Source organism: Acomys russatus, chromosome 27 (assembly GCF_903995435.1).
Source record: "Acomys russatus chromosome 27, mAcoRus1.1, whole genome shotgun sequence".
In the NCBI taxonomy this organism is placed as follows: domain Eukaryota; kingdom Metazoa; phylum Chordata; class Mammalia; order Rodentia; family Muridae; genus Acomys; species Acomys russatus.
The window spans coordinates 10,589,344-10,610,041 of NC_067163.1; the positions used below are offsets into that span (position 1 = coordinate 10,589,344).

Genomic DNA, 20,698 nt, shown 5'->3' on the forward strand with positions numbered 1-20,698 from the left:
TGTAAGTAAATAAATAAAAATAAGCATGCAAATAAATAAGAGTGAGGATGAGGAAAAAGAAGAATTCTTGTACACGATAGATGATTGGTCAGGAAGTAAATCAAATCAACTATAGAAAGGATTGAAGCTCCTCATAATAGCGACAACATCACTCAGAGATTCCACCACAGGGCACATATCTGAGAGAACTTTAGTAAGTTGCTGAGAGAGATAACGGAATGGCTAGTTTTATGGTAGCATAATTCTTAACAGCTGAGATGTGGACTCAACCATGGGCCTCTGGTGTCCATGCATTGCCTGGATGATCACACATGTACGATGAGGCCATGATGAGAGAGTACCAGCCTAGTGTTTCAAAACATGAGATTCACGTTTCACTCCCTGTAAAGAAATGTTTTAAGTAATGTCTTTACCTACTTTCTTCCCCCTTGTCTATAAGCCTGGACTTATCCAGACGTCCAGGGCTGTCTTTGCTGCTTCATACTTCATAATATGTTTGGCTTTGGATCTGAAGCTCTTTTTCCTTCCATGGTCCTTGAGCTCAAAGGGTGCTGTATACAGCAGAACCTAACATGATCTAATAACTCATGAAATAGGAAAAACCAAGGCAAGTTAAGAAAGCACTTGATTTCTAAGCTACTGTGTCTTTCACTGACTGCCTCTGGAGCCTCATGCCCACCTTTACTTCTTACCTCTAAAGATACACCACTATATGCATATTGAAACTGTCCATCTGTCAAGATGAAGAACCATGGTGGTGATGGACAATCATCAAAGTTGACGTATGGAAAAGAGGCAATGGGTTAAAACTTGGGCAATGAAATAAGTTTGGGTCCTAAGGGAGAACCCTGAGCTCATGTCTAAAGAGCTGCTCCTTGCAAGCTGCTGCAATTCCCACTTTATCATGTGTAGACCCCACTAAAGTGTGACTCCAGGAATTACTTTCAAGAGCATCCCATAACTGTATGTGTTCCACACACTTAGGTGTTACTGTGTCAATCATACACTTGTGGTAAGAAGGAAAAGTAAACTTTTATGATGTTTGCCAGAAGTCGTTGAGAACCAATACTGTGCTGTTTTGGGTAGTGGGGCTGCCAGGAAGGAGCCTTGGACAATTTCCAGAACTTTTGGGAATCAGAAAATACACTCATTTCATTTAAAACTCTTCTCTCCCACACTACTAATTTTTTTTTTTTTTTACTGTGGCTCCTGGAAATGCCACCTCCACAGATTCATCAGCATTAGACCATTGACTTTTTCCTTATTATTGAGTTATCTCAATCAATAAGAAGCGGCATGTCTCTCAAACTATTTTATTTTATGAACTTGGAATTCTTTCCATGCCATGAATTAGAAAAGGCATGAATATAAATGTATTAATCTCTAACTTAGAATAACAAGTTTACCTTGACAAAGTTAAGACTTAATAAAATCTTGATTACAGAACAAGAAAGATTATTGAAAGGCTGTTATATCAGCTCTGACTTTATACAATATGAAGTTCCAGAATTGGTAAAGACATTTAGTATAAGAAAAGATCCAATTGAGGAAAATATGAGAAAAAAATTATAAAGATGAAAATTCCAGTGAATTAGGTAGATTCTTGTGCAGAAAGCAAGCAAGAATGCAACTCCTGGTCCTCAAGGCTGACGTTATTTTCTGAATGTTACAGACTGTTACAGGAGTAGCATTTACATGTTAACTGACAACATAAAGTAGGAACAAAATACATAAAATAGGCCATTGAAATTTGTTTTATTAGTGGAAGCCATTAATATTATATAGAGGGTGTTGGAATTGAGGTAGAAGAAACAGTGTGAAAGAAAAAAATGTGGCTGAACTTGAGAACAGCAACATAACAACTTCCAGGTCACCAGGGTGAGTTACCCATGACCTGCAAGCACAGGGGAAAAGAAAGAAGGCGGCTTTGGGACATCTTGATGCACTATATTTCAATAGGGTCAATTATTGAAGAGAACTGTGGAAACGCAGGGAAAAGGGATACAGGCTCAGGTTCATGAGGGCACTTCCCCTGTGACAATGAACAGCAATAAGAAGAACAGAAAATGAAATATGATTAACTTTAGCAATACGCAGGGAAAGTGAGAAGTTGGGTGAAGATGGGTGGACATCCGGGGGAGAAAACAGCAATAACAGAGCTTTTCCAGGAACAATAAAGAACTATAAAAGGGCTAAAGCCTAGCTCTGGACTCTGAACTTCTTCCTTGGCCTGGACACATTCCTACCTGCCCCTTCAGGTAAGATGGATTTTGTATGTCACCCTACTTTGGAGGTTCAGTGAGAAAGCGATCCTCGGCCACAGTACCTGACTATTCTAAACTAGCTCAATCATTAGCATAACAGAGAGCCCATGAAATAGCAACATTTGACAAAAGGATATCCAGTCAATAGGTTATATTATAATATAGGTGTATTATTAAAACGGATGGCTCTTCAGCATAGATGAAAAGTGAGATTGGGTCAATTAAAGTTTTGTAATTTCCTCCTTTAGCTTTGAGAGAGTCGTCTCCTACAGCCCAAACTGATACAAAACTGACTATGTAGCAGATGATGACTTTGAACCCATGACACTTTTTTTTTTTTCAATTTCTTATTTAATCTCTTTTTTTATTACTTTTTTTTATTAATTTATTCTTGTTACATCTCAATGTTTATCCCATCCCTTGTATCCTCCCATTCTTCCCTCCCTCCCATTTTCCCATTATTCCCCTCCCCTATGACTGTTCCTGAGGGGGATTACCTCCCCCTATATATTCTCATAGGGTATCAAGTCTCTTCTTGGCTACCTGCTGTCCTTCCTCTGAGTGCCACCAGGTCTCCCCCTCCAGGGGACATGGTCAAATGTGAGGCACCATAGTAATTTGTGGATAAATGGATTGAGCTAGAAATGATCATAATGAGTGAGTTAACCCAGAAGCAGAAAGACTCAAATGGTATATACTCACTTATATCTGCATACTAGCCCAAGGGGCATGTCCCACGAAAGCCTTCACTTACCAGGAAACTGGGACAGAGGGGAAGGCATCCTATTGGGACTCTAAATGAGAGACGCATGGGAGAATAGCAAAATAAAAGGATACAGAGGGTCCTAGAAATCTACAAGTAGAACAATATGATAGGCAGATTTGGGCCCAGGGGTCCTGCTCAAACTAAGGCACCAGCCAAGGACAATACAGGAGGTAAACTTTAAACCCCTTCCCAGATCTAGCCAATGGTCAGAATATTCTCCACAGTTGAGTGGAGAGTGTGATATGACTTTCTCCCATGACACTTTTATCTCTATCTTCCAAGCTCTAAGGACACTGGAGTGAGCCACCACAGCCATCAAACTTCTCCTGCCTTATCTGATGAATGAATGTCAACATTTACACCAGTGGATTGGTGTGAGATTAAACCCCAAGGACTGTTTAGCTGCCTTTCTGACATCTCAATAAAACATCAATAACTATTAGCCTGGTATTTTATTTCTAACTTAACAAGATAAACCTTTCATAGGAACCCCAAATCCAGGTTGTGATCCATGCTTCCTCGAAGGTAGCAATAGTGAAATAATCTCACCACAGAGGCTGAACATTGCAGGGACTGTGAAAAGGCACCAACCCTGAAGGGACTCAGCTAGGGCAGAGTTCATTCCACTGTGGTTTCCTCATGCCAAATGCTGGACTGTGGGAAGCATCTTAGGAGATGAGATTGGATTGTCTAATTATCCTTATTTTTTTTTTTTTCATGTGGATGGCTTAAACAAAGAAAGCATAAGATTAAAAACAAAACTGAAGTATAGTGGCTTGTGCCTGAAATCCTAGCTCTCAGAAAACGGAGGCAGGAGGATCACTATGAATGTGAGGCTATAGAGAAAAATGATGAAAAAAATATATAAGAAAGGGGGATATCAATTTATGAACCATAAGGATGTTGTGACAAAGGTGACTCTATGAATAGAAATGTATAAATTTGTTAAGGAGGCAGGAGAACCATTGTGAGTGTTTGCGTTTTAACAGTAGGCTATACACCTACCCTCGCTAGGGTCTTTTTTTGTTTTTCAAGACAGGGTTTCTCTGTGTAATAGCTCTCTGACTGTCCTGTCAGAGATCAGCCTGCCTCTGCCTCCTGAGTGCTGGGATTAAAGGTGTGTACCACCACACCTGGCTATCCTAACTAGGGTCTTAACATGCTTTATTTTCCCCCATAGTGCATCTTATATCCTTTGAAAGCAGGGTTGATGGAGGGTACCAGTGCTGCCTCCTTTAACTAGGTATCAGGCTATCAACTTCTGTTCCGAAGCTATTAACTAGGCTCTGGTTTCCCTTCTCAGGTGCACAGGAGATAAACCTACCTCTGCAGAAAGGAGCTGGGAAGTCCCAGGATGCACCGTTCCCAGGGCTGACAATGCAAGTCAGAATGGCGTGACCTTCCAAGATGTAGCCAGAGAAGCAGCTGTATCTGATCTTGTCGCCTATGTTGAACCTCGATCCGTGAAGGACTCCTTTTAGTATCTCCCCAGGGTTTCCACACGTGTGGCTAGGTAAAACTGTTGGAAGGAGAAAAGGAAGGTAAAGAAAATGTTCCAGGAACATGCATTTATAACATAAAATAAGCACTACATGTGGACTACTAAAATCAGGAAACCTTTGTAATAAAAAAAAAATAGAACATTGTTCTTAAACACTAAACAAATTTGTGCTCAGGGTTTAGAACATCTGCCTTGCCACTTTTTTTTTTTTTTACAATGACTTTTGAAAGGTATAAATAAATTCAACTGGTTAAAAGTAAAAAGCTCTATTTCTAATCATATACTGTCTTCTAGAAGAGATCTAGATTATTTTGGTAATAATGAGATTTCACACTATACAGGAAGAGCCAAAGACCTGTGGAAATAATGTCAGAGCTGGGGGCATGGATGTGTGCATGCCCTTGTGGTTTTTAGCTCAGACTTCATCATTACTAACATGTGTTATGCACATCATTAATTGATATCCAATCTATGCTTATCTTAAGACTGCAGCAGCAGTACCACATCTGATACACATCACTGATATCTAATCCATATGTATGCCCCGACATCGGCATCAGTACTGCACGCCTGATACACATCACTAAACAGTATCCAACCTATGTTTATCCTCAGACCTCAGCATCAGTACCACACACCTGATATGCATCATTAAACATAGCCAATCCATGTTTATCCTCAGACTCCCAGCATCCATACCACACAGCTGATTCATATCAAAAATCATTATCCAATCCATGTTTATTCTCAGCACCAGCACCACACCTGATACTCATCACTAAACAGTATCCAATGTATATTTGTTTTTCAGACCCTGGCAACAGTACCAGTTTTGATGCATATCACTAATTGGTATCCAATTCATGCTTCATAGATAAGATTGCCACTAAAGAATAAAGAAAAGAATTTCATTCAAGCCATCAACTTGAGAAACGGTGTTATTCTTATAACCCAGGTCTAGAGTCTGTTCACCTGGCACCCACAGTTGCCTTTTCTCCATTTGTGTTGCTAATGAAAGTAATGTAATGATTTGAAGTAAAAATTTGGGTTCTGGATTATGTTTACTCTGGAGCCTGCTTTTCAAGATTCTCACCTAATCCACCTGCATGGGAGACTCTCAGTGTGATTAAGAGCCCTGGCCAAAGAACATGATTTTTGATGGAACATATAACACTTGGTTGAAGAATGTCTTCATGTCTTTTCTCTAAACCCAGCACCTCACCAGTAACTCTCAATGGTTTTTATGGGATAGTCAAATATTTTATGAGATTTACATTTTAAAAATATTTGCAAACAAGAACCAATTTTTCAAAGAGATATGTTAATTGCTTCCTGCATTTATTTCATGTCTCGTGTGTGTGTGTGCATGCATGCATGTGTGTATGTGAAGAGCGGTTATTAATGATTTTTATAAGTGTGTCTATTTATTATAATGTAATTTTAAATATCACATAAACTAGGATATCCAGGAATATCTAGAGAGCAAATATGAGTTCATGCGTGATTGATATTTCCTTCATAGTAATGAGGCTGCAACTACAAGTATGCCAGTATTTACTAATTATTTTAATAAAACATTACTTTAAAAAGTCTATAAAATCTTTAGAAGCTTACGTAAAATATTTCAGTAGGTCAGGTGTCCACTTTCCTGTCCTTCACAGAAAGATTATTCAGAATTGACTACCCCTTTATTTTTCTTACAACCAAGAAATATTTGAAGGAAACGTTTGGCCTCAGTCACTGCAGAACTATAAATCAAAACCAAAGTGAGAGAGCACCTATTTAAGCCAAGGGTTTGCTTGAGGAGGCAAAAATAACCACCGCGGTGGAGGATACATAAAAATGACCACTCTAATCCACAGTGGGTACGGATGTGAATGCATGAGACCAGTGTAGAAAATACCATGAGCATCTTCACAGAACTAAATGTAGAACTGCTAAAGAACCCAGCAGTGGCATTGCTGGATGCCAAGGACGAGGGGAAGAAGGAGAAGGAGTCAGTGTGTCAAGAATCATTCCCACTTCCTTTCCTACAGCAAAACCTATTCACGGCAGCCAAGATGCAGAAGCAGCTTAGGTGTGCACTAACCAGTGAGCTGTAAAAAGGAAATGAAGAATGCGGCTGGTAAAAAGGAGCAGCAGGCTGAAGTACTTGTCTCATTAGCCTGAAGAGCTAAGCTAAACCCCGGAGACACAAACAGAAGTGGAGGTAGAGAACAAACAATATGGAGGAACCCTCTGACCTCCATATGTATGTATACACATGGCGGAGAGGAAAGGGGAGGAGCGGGAGGAGCAGGAGGAGCAGGAGGAGGATAAGTATAAAATGAAAACATGGAGCACATACCATTTAGCCTTAAAGTTAATGCCTTTCTGTCATTTACTCCCACTCAGTGCTACTGAGCCTGGAGGTCTCACAATATATGAAACAAACCAGACACAGAGACACAAGTTGAAAAAGCTTACAGAAGTCTCATTTGCAGAAAATCCGTTGTTTGCTGTTACGATAATTACTGTTTAGTGGGCTCCTGATAGTAATTCTTGCTAGAACTCACTTACTCATAGACTAGGATCAGATAAATTGTTTCCCCAAAGCCAAGTGTTATCAATGCAAATATATTAATGTTTCAGACTTACCAAGGAGAATTGCAACTGACATGGCTGCCCTAAGCAGCAAAATCATATGATCTACTCTGGAAATGAGGGCAACCTGCTCAACGTTTGCTTAGGTTCTACTATGGAAAGGAGTTTTTCAAATGCACATTGCCCATTGTACAGAAGAATTAATAGATCATAGTTATTGAATGTATATGTATATGTGGGATGTGAGGGGGTGGGGGGTGTAAGCTTTTTTTTTTTCCTTTGGAACCAGGCAGTGTTGAAGGTGAGAAGGTGGGTAGCATTGGCACGTATGAAGTCTGGTTGTTCTACAAGAAGTGCGAGAGTGCTACCACTCCTCCTCTGGAGACTCTTCAATGGCAACCCCTATTCCTGTCTATGGGGTTGCCCTCACCTTAGCATCTTAACACTGGATTACAGCAGAATTAAAAAAAACATACATCAGGCACCATCTTTGTGAGACAAGACACCTTTTCAAAGCAGAGGGACTGTGAGAGATGAAAGTGGCCTCAGGTCTATTTTCTAATTCTTTTTTCTTAAATTTAATTATTGATTCACTTTACATCCTGGTCATATCCCCATACCTCCTCTCCTCCCTCCCTCTCTCTCTCTCTCTCTCTCTCTCTCTCTCTCTCTCTCTCTCTCTCTCTCTCCATTTCCCCTTCTCTGTTCTTCGGAAAAGTAGAGAGCCCCTCTTCCCATACACCTCACCTCATCAAATCACATCAGGACTGAGTGTGTCCTCTTCCCTTGTGGCTTGGCAAGGCACTCCCACTAGCGGGAAGGGATTGAAAAGCTAGGAACAGAGTCCATGACAGACACAGCCTCCCCTCCTGCTTCCCTTACTGGAGACCCACATGAAGCCTGAGCAGCCCACTGGCTCCATCTTTGTAGGGGGCCCAGGTCCAGTCCCTGCAGTCTTTGGTTGGTGCTTCAGTCTCAGCAGGCCCCTATGGGCCCTGGCTAGTTGGCTTTGTTGGGCTTCTTATGAAGTTCCTGTCACCTCAAGGTCCTTTTTCTCTTTCCCCCGACTTTCCCACAAGACTCCTTACCTATAGCCCAATTTTAAGCTGTGAGTCTTAGCATCTGTCCCGAATCAGTGCTGTGTGGAGCCTCTCTGAGGACAACTCTGCTGCGCTCCTGTCTGCGAGCAGAGCAGAGCATCTTTAATAGAGTCAGGGGCTGGTTCTCTCCCAATGGGGTGAGTCTTCGGTTGGGCCAGGCACTGGTTGGACATTCCCTCAATCTCTACTCTATGTTTATCCCTGCACATCTTTAGGCAGCGTGAATTTTGGGTTGAAGTTTTTGTGGGTGCGTTGGTGTCCCCTCCTCTATAGGAGGCTTGCGTAGTTAGTGTCCTCTTCAGACTCTATGGCCCCTGCTACCAGGTGTCTCTGCTAGAGTGCCCCTCATATCTTCCCAGGAGAGCACCCTGACTTAGGTCTCCTTGCCACAGAGCTTGCCACAGAGCTACTCCTGCCCACAGTTTCTCTTTTCTCTGCTGGCCCTCTGTCCTCCCGCCGCTGCTCTCCCCCGCTCTCATCTTAGTAGCTGTTTACTCAGTGAGAACAACTCACCAGTGTTTGTTTCACAGACAGGCTGTGAAGATTGGAGCAGATATAATAGTCTGCAAATATCTGTTCCCTCTGAGCCTATTATGAGGGTGACTATACACAGCTGAGGTGGCTTCTGTTTGGTGCAAATTGGTAGACCTTGGGAAAAAGACTTTTGGCTTCTGTGTACGAAGGGTCTAGAATAAAGACGGGCCCTCAGCAGGCTCTTGATTAGCACTCATTAGCTCTGATAAATGACAGAACCAATGGCTGACATAATGCCGAGTACAAGTTCTCCATCTGTAATAACTAATATATATGTAGAATGACTGACTTGGTGAAAGCACAAAAATGTTGTAAGAATGAGCTGGGGAGCTGGAAAGACTGCTCACTGGTTAAGAGCACTTGCTCTTGCAGAGGACCTGAGTTGGTTCAAAGCACTCACATAGTACCTTGCAAGCATCTGTCACTACAGTTTCTAGGAGTCTGATACTGTGCTTTGGGCTTTGTGAAAAATGCATATGCAAGTGAGACACAGTCACACGAGAAGAAAAACACATTCACATAAATAAAAATTAGAAAAATATCCTAATTTGATAGACTATGATAGTATTTGAAATACTGACTCCACTAACAATGTAAAACTTTAATCAATTAATTCCAATGTTTTACACACAGACACACACACATACACAGGCATCAAGGAGATAAAATGAATTTAACAATTTTACAGTAAAATAAGTAAAGTGATTGAAAATCCAACTCTTTGATAAGTAGCACAAAATAATACATCTGGAACTTAGTGGTTGAGAATACTTATTTTCAACTAACATTATTATTATTATTATTATTGTTGTTGTTGTTGTTGTTGTTGTTGTTGTTATTTAGTTTTTAGAGACAAGGTTTCTCTGTGTAGCCTTGGCTTTTCTAGACTCACTTTGTTGACCAGGCTGGCCTCGAACTCACAGAGATCCACCTGCCTCTGCTCCTGAATGCTGGAATGACAGGTGTGCTCTACCATGTCCAGAACTTTATGTCATTTTTAAGTACTTAATTTTAAAGCAAGATTTATCTATTAACTTATTGTATGTACCTGCTCATCTGTATGTGTGCCATGTGTTTACAGTGCCAGGAGAGCCAGAAGAGATCACTGGATCCCCTAAAAATGGAGTTACAGATGTTTTTAAGCCACCATGTAGATGCTGGGAATTGAACCCGAGTCCCCTGGAAGATTAGCCAATGCTCTTAATCTCTGAGCCTTCTCACCAGATGCAGGATTTTTTTCAGTTTCTCAAAGTTTATAACAGAAGTAATGGCAACAATCAAAAAGATATATTTAAAGATCTAATAGAAAAAAATTGCTTCTGGCTACAAATAATAAAAATGCAAACCCATTGATATTATTAAGCCATTGTCAATCTCATAAAAGTTGTAGAATTATGAAAAATGGATTAATGATAACTAGTCTGTGCAAATATCCAAGTCTCAGATGAATGAAAGTTGCCCATACAGAAAAATCTCATGCCTGAAAAAGATTTTTAAATAAAATACATTCAACCCAATTGCTATTTCTGCCAGTTTGCGTAAACTAGTTTTTCAGACACTTTCCCTGAAGTTGGCAAATGTCTTCTCACATCTCCTGCAGGAACAAGTGCACAGTAAGCCTTTAGCAAACTCCTACTGAGTTGAGTTGAACTCTTCATTTAACCCTTTTCAGTATTTGCTTGAATTAAGTGACCCCCCTCCCCTAGTGGTTCCAAAAAAAAAAAAAGCATTTTTCTAGTATGAGAAGAACTTGCACAGGGCATGCATTTGGTCATGCGAAAGAATTTCCTTAAAGGCAGTGTGGACTGGAGGGACACCCCCACCCCCCAAACCCGGGGGACAAGGTTCCATCAGGCAGCAGGGGAGTTACTATCCACAGTTGGGAACATGGACTGTCACTCTAATTATGCTGCAGGATTTCTCCCTGTATGCCTTCTGATTTGGCAAGTACATATGGTCACAATTCAGTGACTTAATTGGCTATCACATCAAACCTTTAACCTAACTGTTTAAGTGATTAAATGGGTGTCATATTAAATCCCGGCCCAAAAGAAAAGCGAACGTACAACAGCACATGAAAACCCACCATTAATATTCATTAACAAATGGGACACAAGGCTAGCAAGTAGGGTTTGGAATTCTCCAAGGAACGGTGGCATTTTTTTCAGCAGACTGTGCACAATGAATGAGGCCTTATTAGACCATTAGATGTACTTATCCTGAAACTAGGTCTTCAGGGATTTGTGCAGAGTCATTTACACTTTGCCTTCCTGAGAGTGTCCTTCTAGCTTAAGTCAAGTAAGTAAGCAAATAAATAAATACATAAATAAATGCATAAATAAATAAATGTAAGTGAATAAATAATCTTCAAACACCCCCATAACATAGTGCACTGTGGATATTGAGTATTTTCCTGTGGGCAGTTCATAACGGACAGTTTCTCACTCATCTCCCTTGACACTTTGGAAAAGATAAATGGAATCCAATTGTGTAGTCTGTAGTAATACCAAAAACCAGATTTGGTGCTCTTGAGGCCTGGCATCTGTTCTTTTATGACTAGAAAAGGAGACATGCTGACATGATAGAATTATGACAATAAGCTGAAGTTCCTTGTGTGTGTGTCCTCAATGTTTTTCATCTCAGAGTCTCTCTGCAGCCAAGGGAGCCTGGCAAGAAGAGCCATCTAAGTAGCATCCCCATGCAAAGCCATGAACCAATGAGAACCATGTGGAGGTAAGGGGGATATGAATGGCCAAGCAGAAGGGTGACGTTTGGTCAAATCAGAATGATTTGAGTCGGGTGAGCAGCTGAGGCCAGTGCTTATGGTCGATTAGCACAGTGTGCCACAGGCATCACAGCCCTGTCAGTTACATGTGCTTCCGCTCCAGAGAGCTACTGTTGGGGAAAATGGGCCAACTCCCAGTTTCCACGTCTGAATACAAAGTAAAGCCCAGCATAACTTTGTGTGATTCATTCAGCTGCAGGTCACTCCGGTTGGTGCATTGCTCTGTGCATTCCATCAGCTCTCAATTCTTAGTTGCTAAGCATTATTCAGATAGTAAGAACATGAGACAGTTTTTAATACACACAGGTTCTCAATAAAATTGAGAAAAATAAAAGTATGTCAGAACAGGCTGCCCCTTAAAGTGGAGTATACTTATTAAAATGACTGAGAAAGAGACAGAAAAATTTATAGCCTTATTTTGCAATATCAATGCTTATTTAGTTCCTTGTCTAATAATAATTGATAATAGTCACCACACACTATGTGCTATATACTGTTGTATTACACAAATATTTGTGCGCCTATGTACATACACATGTATATATACATTTATGAAATATTGTTGTCATGAGCAGTTACTAAAAAATTCTGACACAGAAAGCTTCTCTGAAGTCCACTGTCACACAGAAGTATGAGCCCATCACAAATAAATGCAGAAGGTGTTTCCAAGCAGTACCCTGCAATGTCTTTCTTGTTGACAGAATAGAAAAAGCTAATAATGACTATAAGCCATTGGGTCTACAGTGGCCTACACATATTTTCTTCTGACAAAAAGATTATATATATTTGCAGTAACTGCCATACTTTCTCATGTAGAAATGAAGACAAAATTATTGCATGGAATTTTCCAATTTTGTTACCAGTTTTCTGGGTAAATTGGTTTAATAAGACTTATGGTTAAAACAATGTGAACACAGGAGAGAGACTGGGCAATGGTGACTTGGAATACAGCAGAGCGACCAGGAAGATACTGATATGAAATCTGTATTTCACTGTGATTTAATTCCAGCAGTGGTTGGAAACTTTGCTAAGCATGTGGAGATAAAGAACACACGCACGCACACACACACACACACACACACACACACACACACACACACACAGTACAAACTCACTTTGTGGCATTGCTCTAGTTTGTACTTGAAGTATCCCCAAGAGGACATTCATTAAAGTTTGCTTGCACTCTATGACACTATCTGAGGTGGGGAAACCTTTAGGAGCAGACCCTAGGGAGAGGAAAGTGGGTTATTAGGGGTAAGCTTTGGTTCAGAGGATACTGGGCAGCAGGGCTCTGCTCTCTCTCTGATTCTGAGGCATATACAGGATCCCTGTATCACATACTCACAACATAAAAGTCTTCCCCATTGGTGGCTCAAAGCAACTAGCTCAGGTCACCACTGACAGTGACCTCTAAACATCGTGCCAAATCAACCCTTTCCACTCTATAGGTTATGTCTGTTATGTGTCACTTACCAGTGATACAGGCTGACTAACAGGCTGAAAGCACGTTTACTGGTGTAAAGAATGGGAACACATTACCCTGTACTCTAATTAAAGCAGCTGAATCTCACATGAACCTTTATCTCTTCCGATTGAAGGCACAGACTGTCTGTCATGAAGCTAAAGCTAGGTATAGCTTTGCTTTTCCTAGTACAGATGCCACAGACATTAATCTAGATTCAAGTCATTGTAAAACCTTAATAAAGAGGCATATAGAATTAAACCCCAGGAATAACTGTATCACCATGCCCCACCTGCCCTACATCCAGTCTTAGATACAGCATCTGTAAAGTGTAAGCGTTCTCAGTTCTGCGAATGCAGTCTCATCCAAATGCAGATTAAATATATTTTGGGGATACAAAATATACAGCACTCATCCAAATAAAATTCCAACAGTTTCAACTAAAAACTACAAACACAGAAAGAAGAAAATACATAAGGACAAACAAACAAACAAAAATGCAATCAAACCAAAGCAGATCCCCATTGGGCAAACTCACCCCCAGAGTAGAGGGTGACATGGTAAAGACACAGCAGACAGTCTTAAAGGGACAACACAACAAAATCACAGGTGATAAAAGAGCAAAGGTGATATAATTCAACCATAAAATGTACTTTGTGAATCTACAGGAAAAGGTGAAGGAAGAAAATGGAAGAGAGTAACCAATGCAGATCAAAGAGAAAGCCAGTAAGATCAAACAGGCTGTCTCGAATAGCTATATGAAAGGTAAACGACACAGCTACCTCAGGTAACAAGCAGAGACTGGACTGTAGACATGGCCTGGAGGGTAGGAGCATTGGTTCCTCCAAGGGTCTGGGTCCAATTTCCAGCATCTTTATCAGAAAGCTTATACACACCTGTTATTCCAGGTTCAGGAGACCCAATGCCTTCTCCTGGATTCCTAGGTCCCTACAAACACTTGGTGCATATAATACATGGAGGCCCTAACACCTGTAAAATGAATATTTAAAAGTTCAGACACTTGGGTAAGAGTATAGAGCTATGCTGTATTCAACACCCACATTCTACATGTAAAGGCAGCAGAAGATGACAGTGAAACATTGGGAGGAAAAGTCCCTTTGTGCATTAACTGAACAGTGGAAGCTATGCTCCTAATGGAGAGAACATGAGCAGGGGTACAGAGAGGCACGTACTCAAGATAACAGTGTGAAAGACATCACAAGACACAATGGTCTACAGCATTTGTGAGCCTAACCAAAATCCTGCAGACCAAGTATAGGAACCAAACAGAACTTCATGGACAAGAGAGAGCCGGTTTACACTTGTAGATTCCCATAGTTATCTCATAGTGACTGACAAGATCATGCCGAGCTAGTCAGAGTGAGGCACTCACATGGCTTTACCCACACAATTTTAATTAAATGTCACTTAAAACGGAGGTCAAGAGGATATTAGAATGTAGTTGGGTCAAAGGAAAATGACAGAACAACATATCAACGTTGTAAAAAGCATTGGAAGTTATGCTTAGATGGGGATTTTGACGATGTGATATAAAGATTATTAGATGCCAATCAAGCCATTAGAGTTGCTTGTTGCCAATAAAATAGAAACAGCAAATAGCAAGAGATGGAGAGATGGTGAAGAAAAGGAAAAGGGATGGAGAGGGGGAAGGAAAATAAGGAGAAAGGAAGAAAAGAGAAGTGTTATTGAAGACAAGATCAGGCATTGTTCGCCATAAAATAGTTTGCAAAAGTCAATATTTCTTTTCACATACTTCCTGCTAAGGAAGTTCTCTCTACATTCCAAGTCCTCATTCCTGATCATCCCAAAGGCCCTGATGTGGGGATGTTTACTGTCTGGAGAGGGCCGACAAGCCAGCTCACACAACAGTCTCCAGAGCCAGCTTGGTACAAAGACCTGCATCCATGTCAGGATGTATATGAAATGCTGTGGAAGGGGGCAATCTGCTGGCCACCCTGAGAAGGTGAAACAGAAGAAAACAGTCTTCAGCTGGCATCTCAGAAGTCCAAGTTGCCTGACTCTTTGAGTAAGATCCATAGGTAGCAGCATACATTTCATCATTTCAAATTACAGCACAAATTACACAAAATCAGAATGAAAAACATCAAACACTTATATCACTGTTAAACATCAGCATTGACCCCAGTGCTCTCCGAAAGGTCTCATTATTCTAATTTTACATTAAAGACAGGGATTATGAGGGTAATGAATGAAAGATATCAGAGAGGCAGAGTCCTGTATGGAGGCTTCATCTCTTCCTACTTCATGCTTAAGTTTTGCTCTGATGTAACGGCAATGACAATTATTTTCACTGAAGTATTATAAGGAATATATTTAAAAGCTAATTGGACAGAAAGCAGACAAAGGGACAAACATATAAGCTGTGACATTTGCTAGCTGGCCAGTCCCCATCCTGTATGGGGAGGGAGTAGTGAGAAGATTCTAAAACCAGTGGATTTGACAGAGCACCTACAGGTGCAGGTAACTTCTGGCCTCTTTCTCAAACTTGAAAATTGAAGAGCATAAATACCAAAGAGGAACTGGAAAAATACCATTGAAAATTAATGTCAATCCCACAAATAAAACTGAAACTGTGTCTGTTTACTGGGTTCTTTGAAGGCCCTGAGTCCCCAGGAGCTGAAGATCTTGGCTCACAAGAGGCACAGTGTGATGTAACTGATTTGGAAGCACTGGGTACATGCTGGGTCCCCAGATCACACTGGTTTAACTTGTGCTGTGTGTGTTAAGATCATGCACATAAAATATTTTTGGGTCACCAAACGTTACAATGAAGCAGACTTAAAATTCTATATCTTTCTTAATGTAAAAAGGTTTTTTCCCAATATTCAAAGATAATAAGCAGGTCATGAATTACGCAGAAACGGAGAGAGGGAATGCAAAACCGCTTCTTTGTCTCATGTCTTGTGCTCCTTGTGTCATTTGTGGAATTGCTTTGTAATTTTTGAGGACCTACAGCCAACTGTCGGCTCTCAATGATTCCATCAGGAGAAAGTTCTAGCCTAGGTGTTGCTTTAGCTAATATGTAAATGGTATTTGAATGTAGTTCCAATGTAAAGAAATTGTATAAGTTGTTCAATAATTTTAAAATTATCTTTGTCTTGCCCTCTGATGTATAGACAGCGTGTGATTATTTTCAGTCTGGGGAACACATGGACTAAAATTGTTAAATTCAGGAGATGGAGCACTTCTCATAGATGTAGAAGGACTGAGAGCCAAGAGCGCTGCCTTGTGGATTCCACTCTCTTCCCACGCAGATGACACCTGGTTGGTGGCAGCGAGCCCTGGTGGGCTGGAGCACAGAAAAACTACTGTGACACAGGTTAGCAAAGAATTGAATATGTTCTTTAAGGTGAACACATCCATATTATGAGATGGTTTCTCTGACATTGATGTTAAATGGAACCCAGACTAAGGACAAAACTACCTAAGTTTGAAGGTGTCCTGGCTTCCTGGCCAGCCCAGCCGATCACTCACTGCTCAGGTCTGAGGGTGGTTAACCTTCAATCTTCCCAAGGCTTGTTAGTAGTAAACCTCAATAGCCTGAGTGTATCTTAGCAGTTAGAAAGGAAGGAGAAAGGAAAGTACATTCTGCACACAGCATGGTCTTCAACACAAAGCCTTTGGAGACACGCACATCCAGAGGATGTGGGCAGGTGGGAAGTAATCAGATTGGTGGGGAAATAACTTTCATTCTTAAGGATCATGTTTGCCAACACGGACCAGAACATGAGCACATGGAAGGGCATCATTGGAGTGTGTGGCTCCAGGGACTTAAGTCCTCAGCAAACACCAGGAGCTTTCTGTAGGTATTAGAGTTGAGATACAGCCCTCATTATGTTTGGGAGTAGTCCAGAAGACAGAATATAAAGAAAAGATACCTCGGGTCAGAAGGTTCTAAAATGCTATACTGGGCAAGTATACATGAGGCAAGAGAAAAGTGTTATCTTTTTAATTGTTGAGGAATTTTATATTAGATAGATAATATTAGATAATATTTTATTAGATACCCCAAGGTGATATTAAACAATGTACATGGTAAATAGAGGATCAGGCCTATTTAGTAATATCTGTGAAACTGAATCTAGTTCTGCTTTATGTATTACTGAAAAAATAGTTTTTCCCCTAAGATTATTCCTAACAGTCATTAGTCCTTTTCAATATCTACTCTAGAGGGTCAGTCTCATTCTCTCAGGAGTAAATCTTACTTTTTTCATGAAGAAGACATGAGATATCCAGTTGTTTCCCCAACACATTACATATACCAATCAGCAGGTTCCCAGAAGGGCCCAGACCATCATCTACACTCTTTTAATACAGATTTTAACACTTAGAACATGTTCAAATATTGGAGAAACTTAAAAAGTATCAGAGAATCCCCATGTTAATTTTATTATTAGTGCATTGACCTGGCACCTTTAAAACCATCACAGGGTTGACTCTGATAGCTCCTGGAACTCAAGACCATGTGCTTTTCTCAGTGCCCTATAACTCAGGGCCAGTCTGCATATCTGTCATTCCTTTTACTGTGACAATTTCTCAGCTATCCTGTCTTACAAGCCACAGGGGTGCTCAGGGCACCATCCGCATGTTTAGAAGAGTGTTTGCTAGGTAGAACTTGCCCTGATCAATCTTGTGGCAGTTTGGAACTTCAGAGACCCCCAGTGCCTGTGACTTCATAGTACTATCCTGAGAGGTGAAGGAAGGAGGGAGGAATGAAGAAAGGAAGGAAGGAAGGAAGAATAGGAGATAAAGGAAAAAAAGATACTACAGTGAGACTAATAAACTAGCCTAGGTGTCCTTCCCTGGGTCTCAATGTTGCATGGCCCCAGAGTGCAGCTGCGAGCCCAAAGCATAGTTAGTTAAAGGAGACTACAAGACTGACGTCACTTCTCCCATGCTCACAGCTCTCACCGTCATGAAGTGAATGTGCTGTCATGCAATTCTTTGTCTTTGCAACCCAGCACAGGGTGCAGTTTTGAGTGAGCAGAGAAATGTGATTCAAACAACAACCTGTTATTGTGGCTAATGCCTCTAAATTTTCTCAGAAATTCTCAGTGCACGTGACCAGTGAGCATCAGAGGGGAACAAGTGGAGTCGGCTGACATGGAGAGCGGGATTTGGTTTTTATCTTTTGATGAATTAAGAAGCCATCAATAGGGAAGGAGGCACACAGAGATCAATGAAAGAAACGGGCCTGGTGGTTATGATGGCTTAGAAGTGTCAAAGGTGTTGAAGAGGGGGTACAATTGAAAATTCCCAGAAACATGGGGGCAGCATGCCACAGACCCCAATACCGCTGAATATCTGTGGTGTGCACAGAAACTGTTCGATTTATATTAACACTGTGGAGTTTTTATCTGATTGTGTCAAATATCTGCAGAGTCCAAACTTTCATTTATAGTTACTAGCATTTGATGATGGTGAATTTTGGTTATCACAGGCCCCTGACATCCTTTATCCCAGATCAGGGTACTTAGGGAGGGGAATCAACTATAGCTCAGTGGATGTCTTCAAAGCCAGCTTGCTAGAATTCTAACATATCAATTTGGGGGAAGTTTGCCCAGAAGTCAGCCATGCTGGGATTTATGTCCATGCCTGTGATGTATTTCAACCACAGACAGTTTCCTGAGATGGTCACTACCGCATAGCTAGATGGGTCGCAGCTCTTGGACAGTTTGTTCATCACTACATGGTGTAAGAGGAATGGTAAAGAAAATGAAATACAAGATGCCTTGAGCACCCCAGATTCTCTGGTTCAGCAGTCTGGAGTAGAGCCATGTACATACACTACCTTTGTGACTCCTGTACAAGTTGCCATAGGCTTGGAGAAGATAAACACACTATGGGGGGGCTATGAAGGAAGTGGTCAGAAACATCTAGGGAGGAGAGGCTAGTCAAAGGGTCCCAATTTTCTGGCAGAGAACGGTATCCTTTAGGAGTGGACATAGCAAGTAACTTTCAGGGAAGCCATGTGGAGACAGTAAACAGGACACGGTGGGGTGGAGAACACTAAGGAGAGATGCTGCTGCATTAGGGACAGTTTTGTCTAGTGCAGTGAGAACCTCAGCCATAGTTGTCACCATGAAGCCTGTAGACAAGCCACAGGAAGACACATCTGGTCAGCTATTGGTCAGAATTTAGACTGAAGGGAAATCTGTGAGAGAGGTCTTAGCAGTGCCACTATTCATAACCGCCTGTGCCTGACTAAAACGTGATAGGTTTCATTGATTTAAATGCTGTAATGTGTTAACAATAGCGAAGCAGTCTCTTGGATACAAGTGACAAATAAAGTAATTGATACCTTTGTCTCCACATAAAGATATAAACAGAGGTCCTAAAATGTGCATAGATTCTTCCTGGGTTTCCTCTGTGGAAGGTTGTGTCATGTAACATTCCAGTCTACATAGATTTATCTCCATAAGTGTTGAGCTCGGTCAGGTGTCTCTGCGTAGCAAGGATGAATTTCTTACCATCTTTGCCATTGCTAATGGGAAAGGACAGAGCTGATATTTTAGAAAGAAGACCAAAGAAGGTATCCAGAAAGAAGAGGGACTCTATGACATCCAAAGTGAAGGGACACAAGAAGAGTCTATTTTGGCAGTACAGCTGTCCTGGATAGATGGTAAGTTGGGTGTCTGAAAGAAAACCCAGAGATTTCTACACAACTGTAGTATCATTATGAGGCACCTACTACTCCACGTGAGACACTGTGGATGCAGTCACCTGCCATTTAGTTGGAGAACTAGGAAGAAGGAAAGAACAGAAACCTCTTAGTATTCTTATCATTAGAAAGAAAACAAAAAGTGTAATCGGTTTGTTGAAATTGCAGAAGGATGCTAAGCTTTTACGTGATAAGGAAAGAAGAAAGGAAAATTATTTGCACAATATCCTAGTGATTCCTTTATGATGTGTGAATGGCATCAGTACCTGACTTGTTTATTGATAATCTGCATTGCTGTCCTGATGTGAAAAGAAGGTCAGGAGCTGGCCTTGTGCAGGCCCAACTTTTTACTGTTCCCATGCTCTCCCCAGAAGACAAGACATCCCCAAGCACACACCTACTGCAAGTGCTTTGAGGAGTCTCCTTTCTCTGATTAGGAGGGGAGATTTTAACCCATATGGGCTACATCCTAGTAAATGGGGCGTTAAACAGAAATAATTACCCTGAAGATTTACTGAGTACTCAAGAACACACACACACACACACACACACACACACACACACACACACACACACACACGAGTCATACACACATATACTCAAACTCATACTCTCTCTCACACACACACACTCACCCACACAAACACACACACAGTCACACACACATACTCATGCTCTCTCTCTCTCTCACAAACACACACACACAGATGTAGTGAGAACTTTAAAATTTTGACTTCTTTTAAAAACACAGAAATATATTAAGAATGCTTTTGTGTTAATACCAGGTGTGGGATATGTGGCTGCTTCAGATTGTCCACAGTATCTGCCTATGATTTGCCTTGTGCTCCACCAGGGGGTGTGATTTAGCCAGTTGCAGATGGTTTCTGTGGTTTTATGACTTGTAGAATTCTGGGGGCTTTTTAGGGTATATATAAATACTATGTTAGTGTATCATTCCCTCTACACCACACAGATAGCAATTAAAGTCTTGTGCAAGTGT

General features: G+C 41.0%; 1 protein-coding gene across 1 annotated transcript in view; it reads right to left on the reverse strand.

Annotated features, from left to right (window-relative positions):
• Csmd1 (CUB and Sushi multiple domains 1) overlaps nt 1–20,698 on the reverse strand; it is a 1,555,368-nt gene that overhangs the window by 734,852 nt on the left and 799,818 nt on the right. Inside the window, exon 4 of the mRNA XM_051170014.1 lies at nt 4,355–4,549. Coding sequence (XP_051025971.1) covers nt 4,355–4,549 — 195 coding nt within the window. The remainder of the gene's footprint in view (nt 1–4,354; nt 4,550–20,698) is intronic.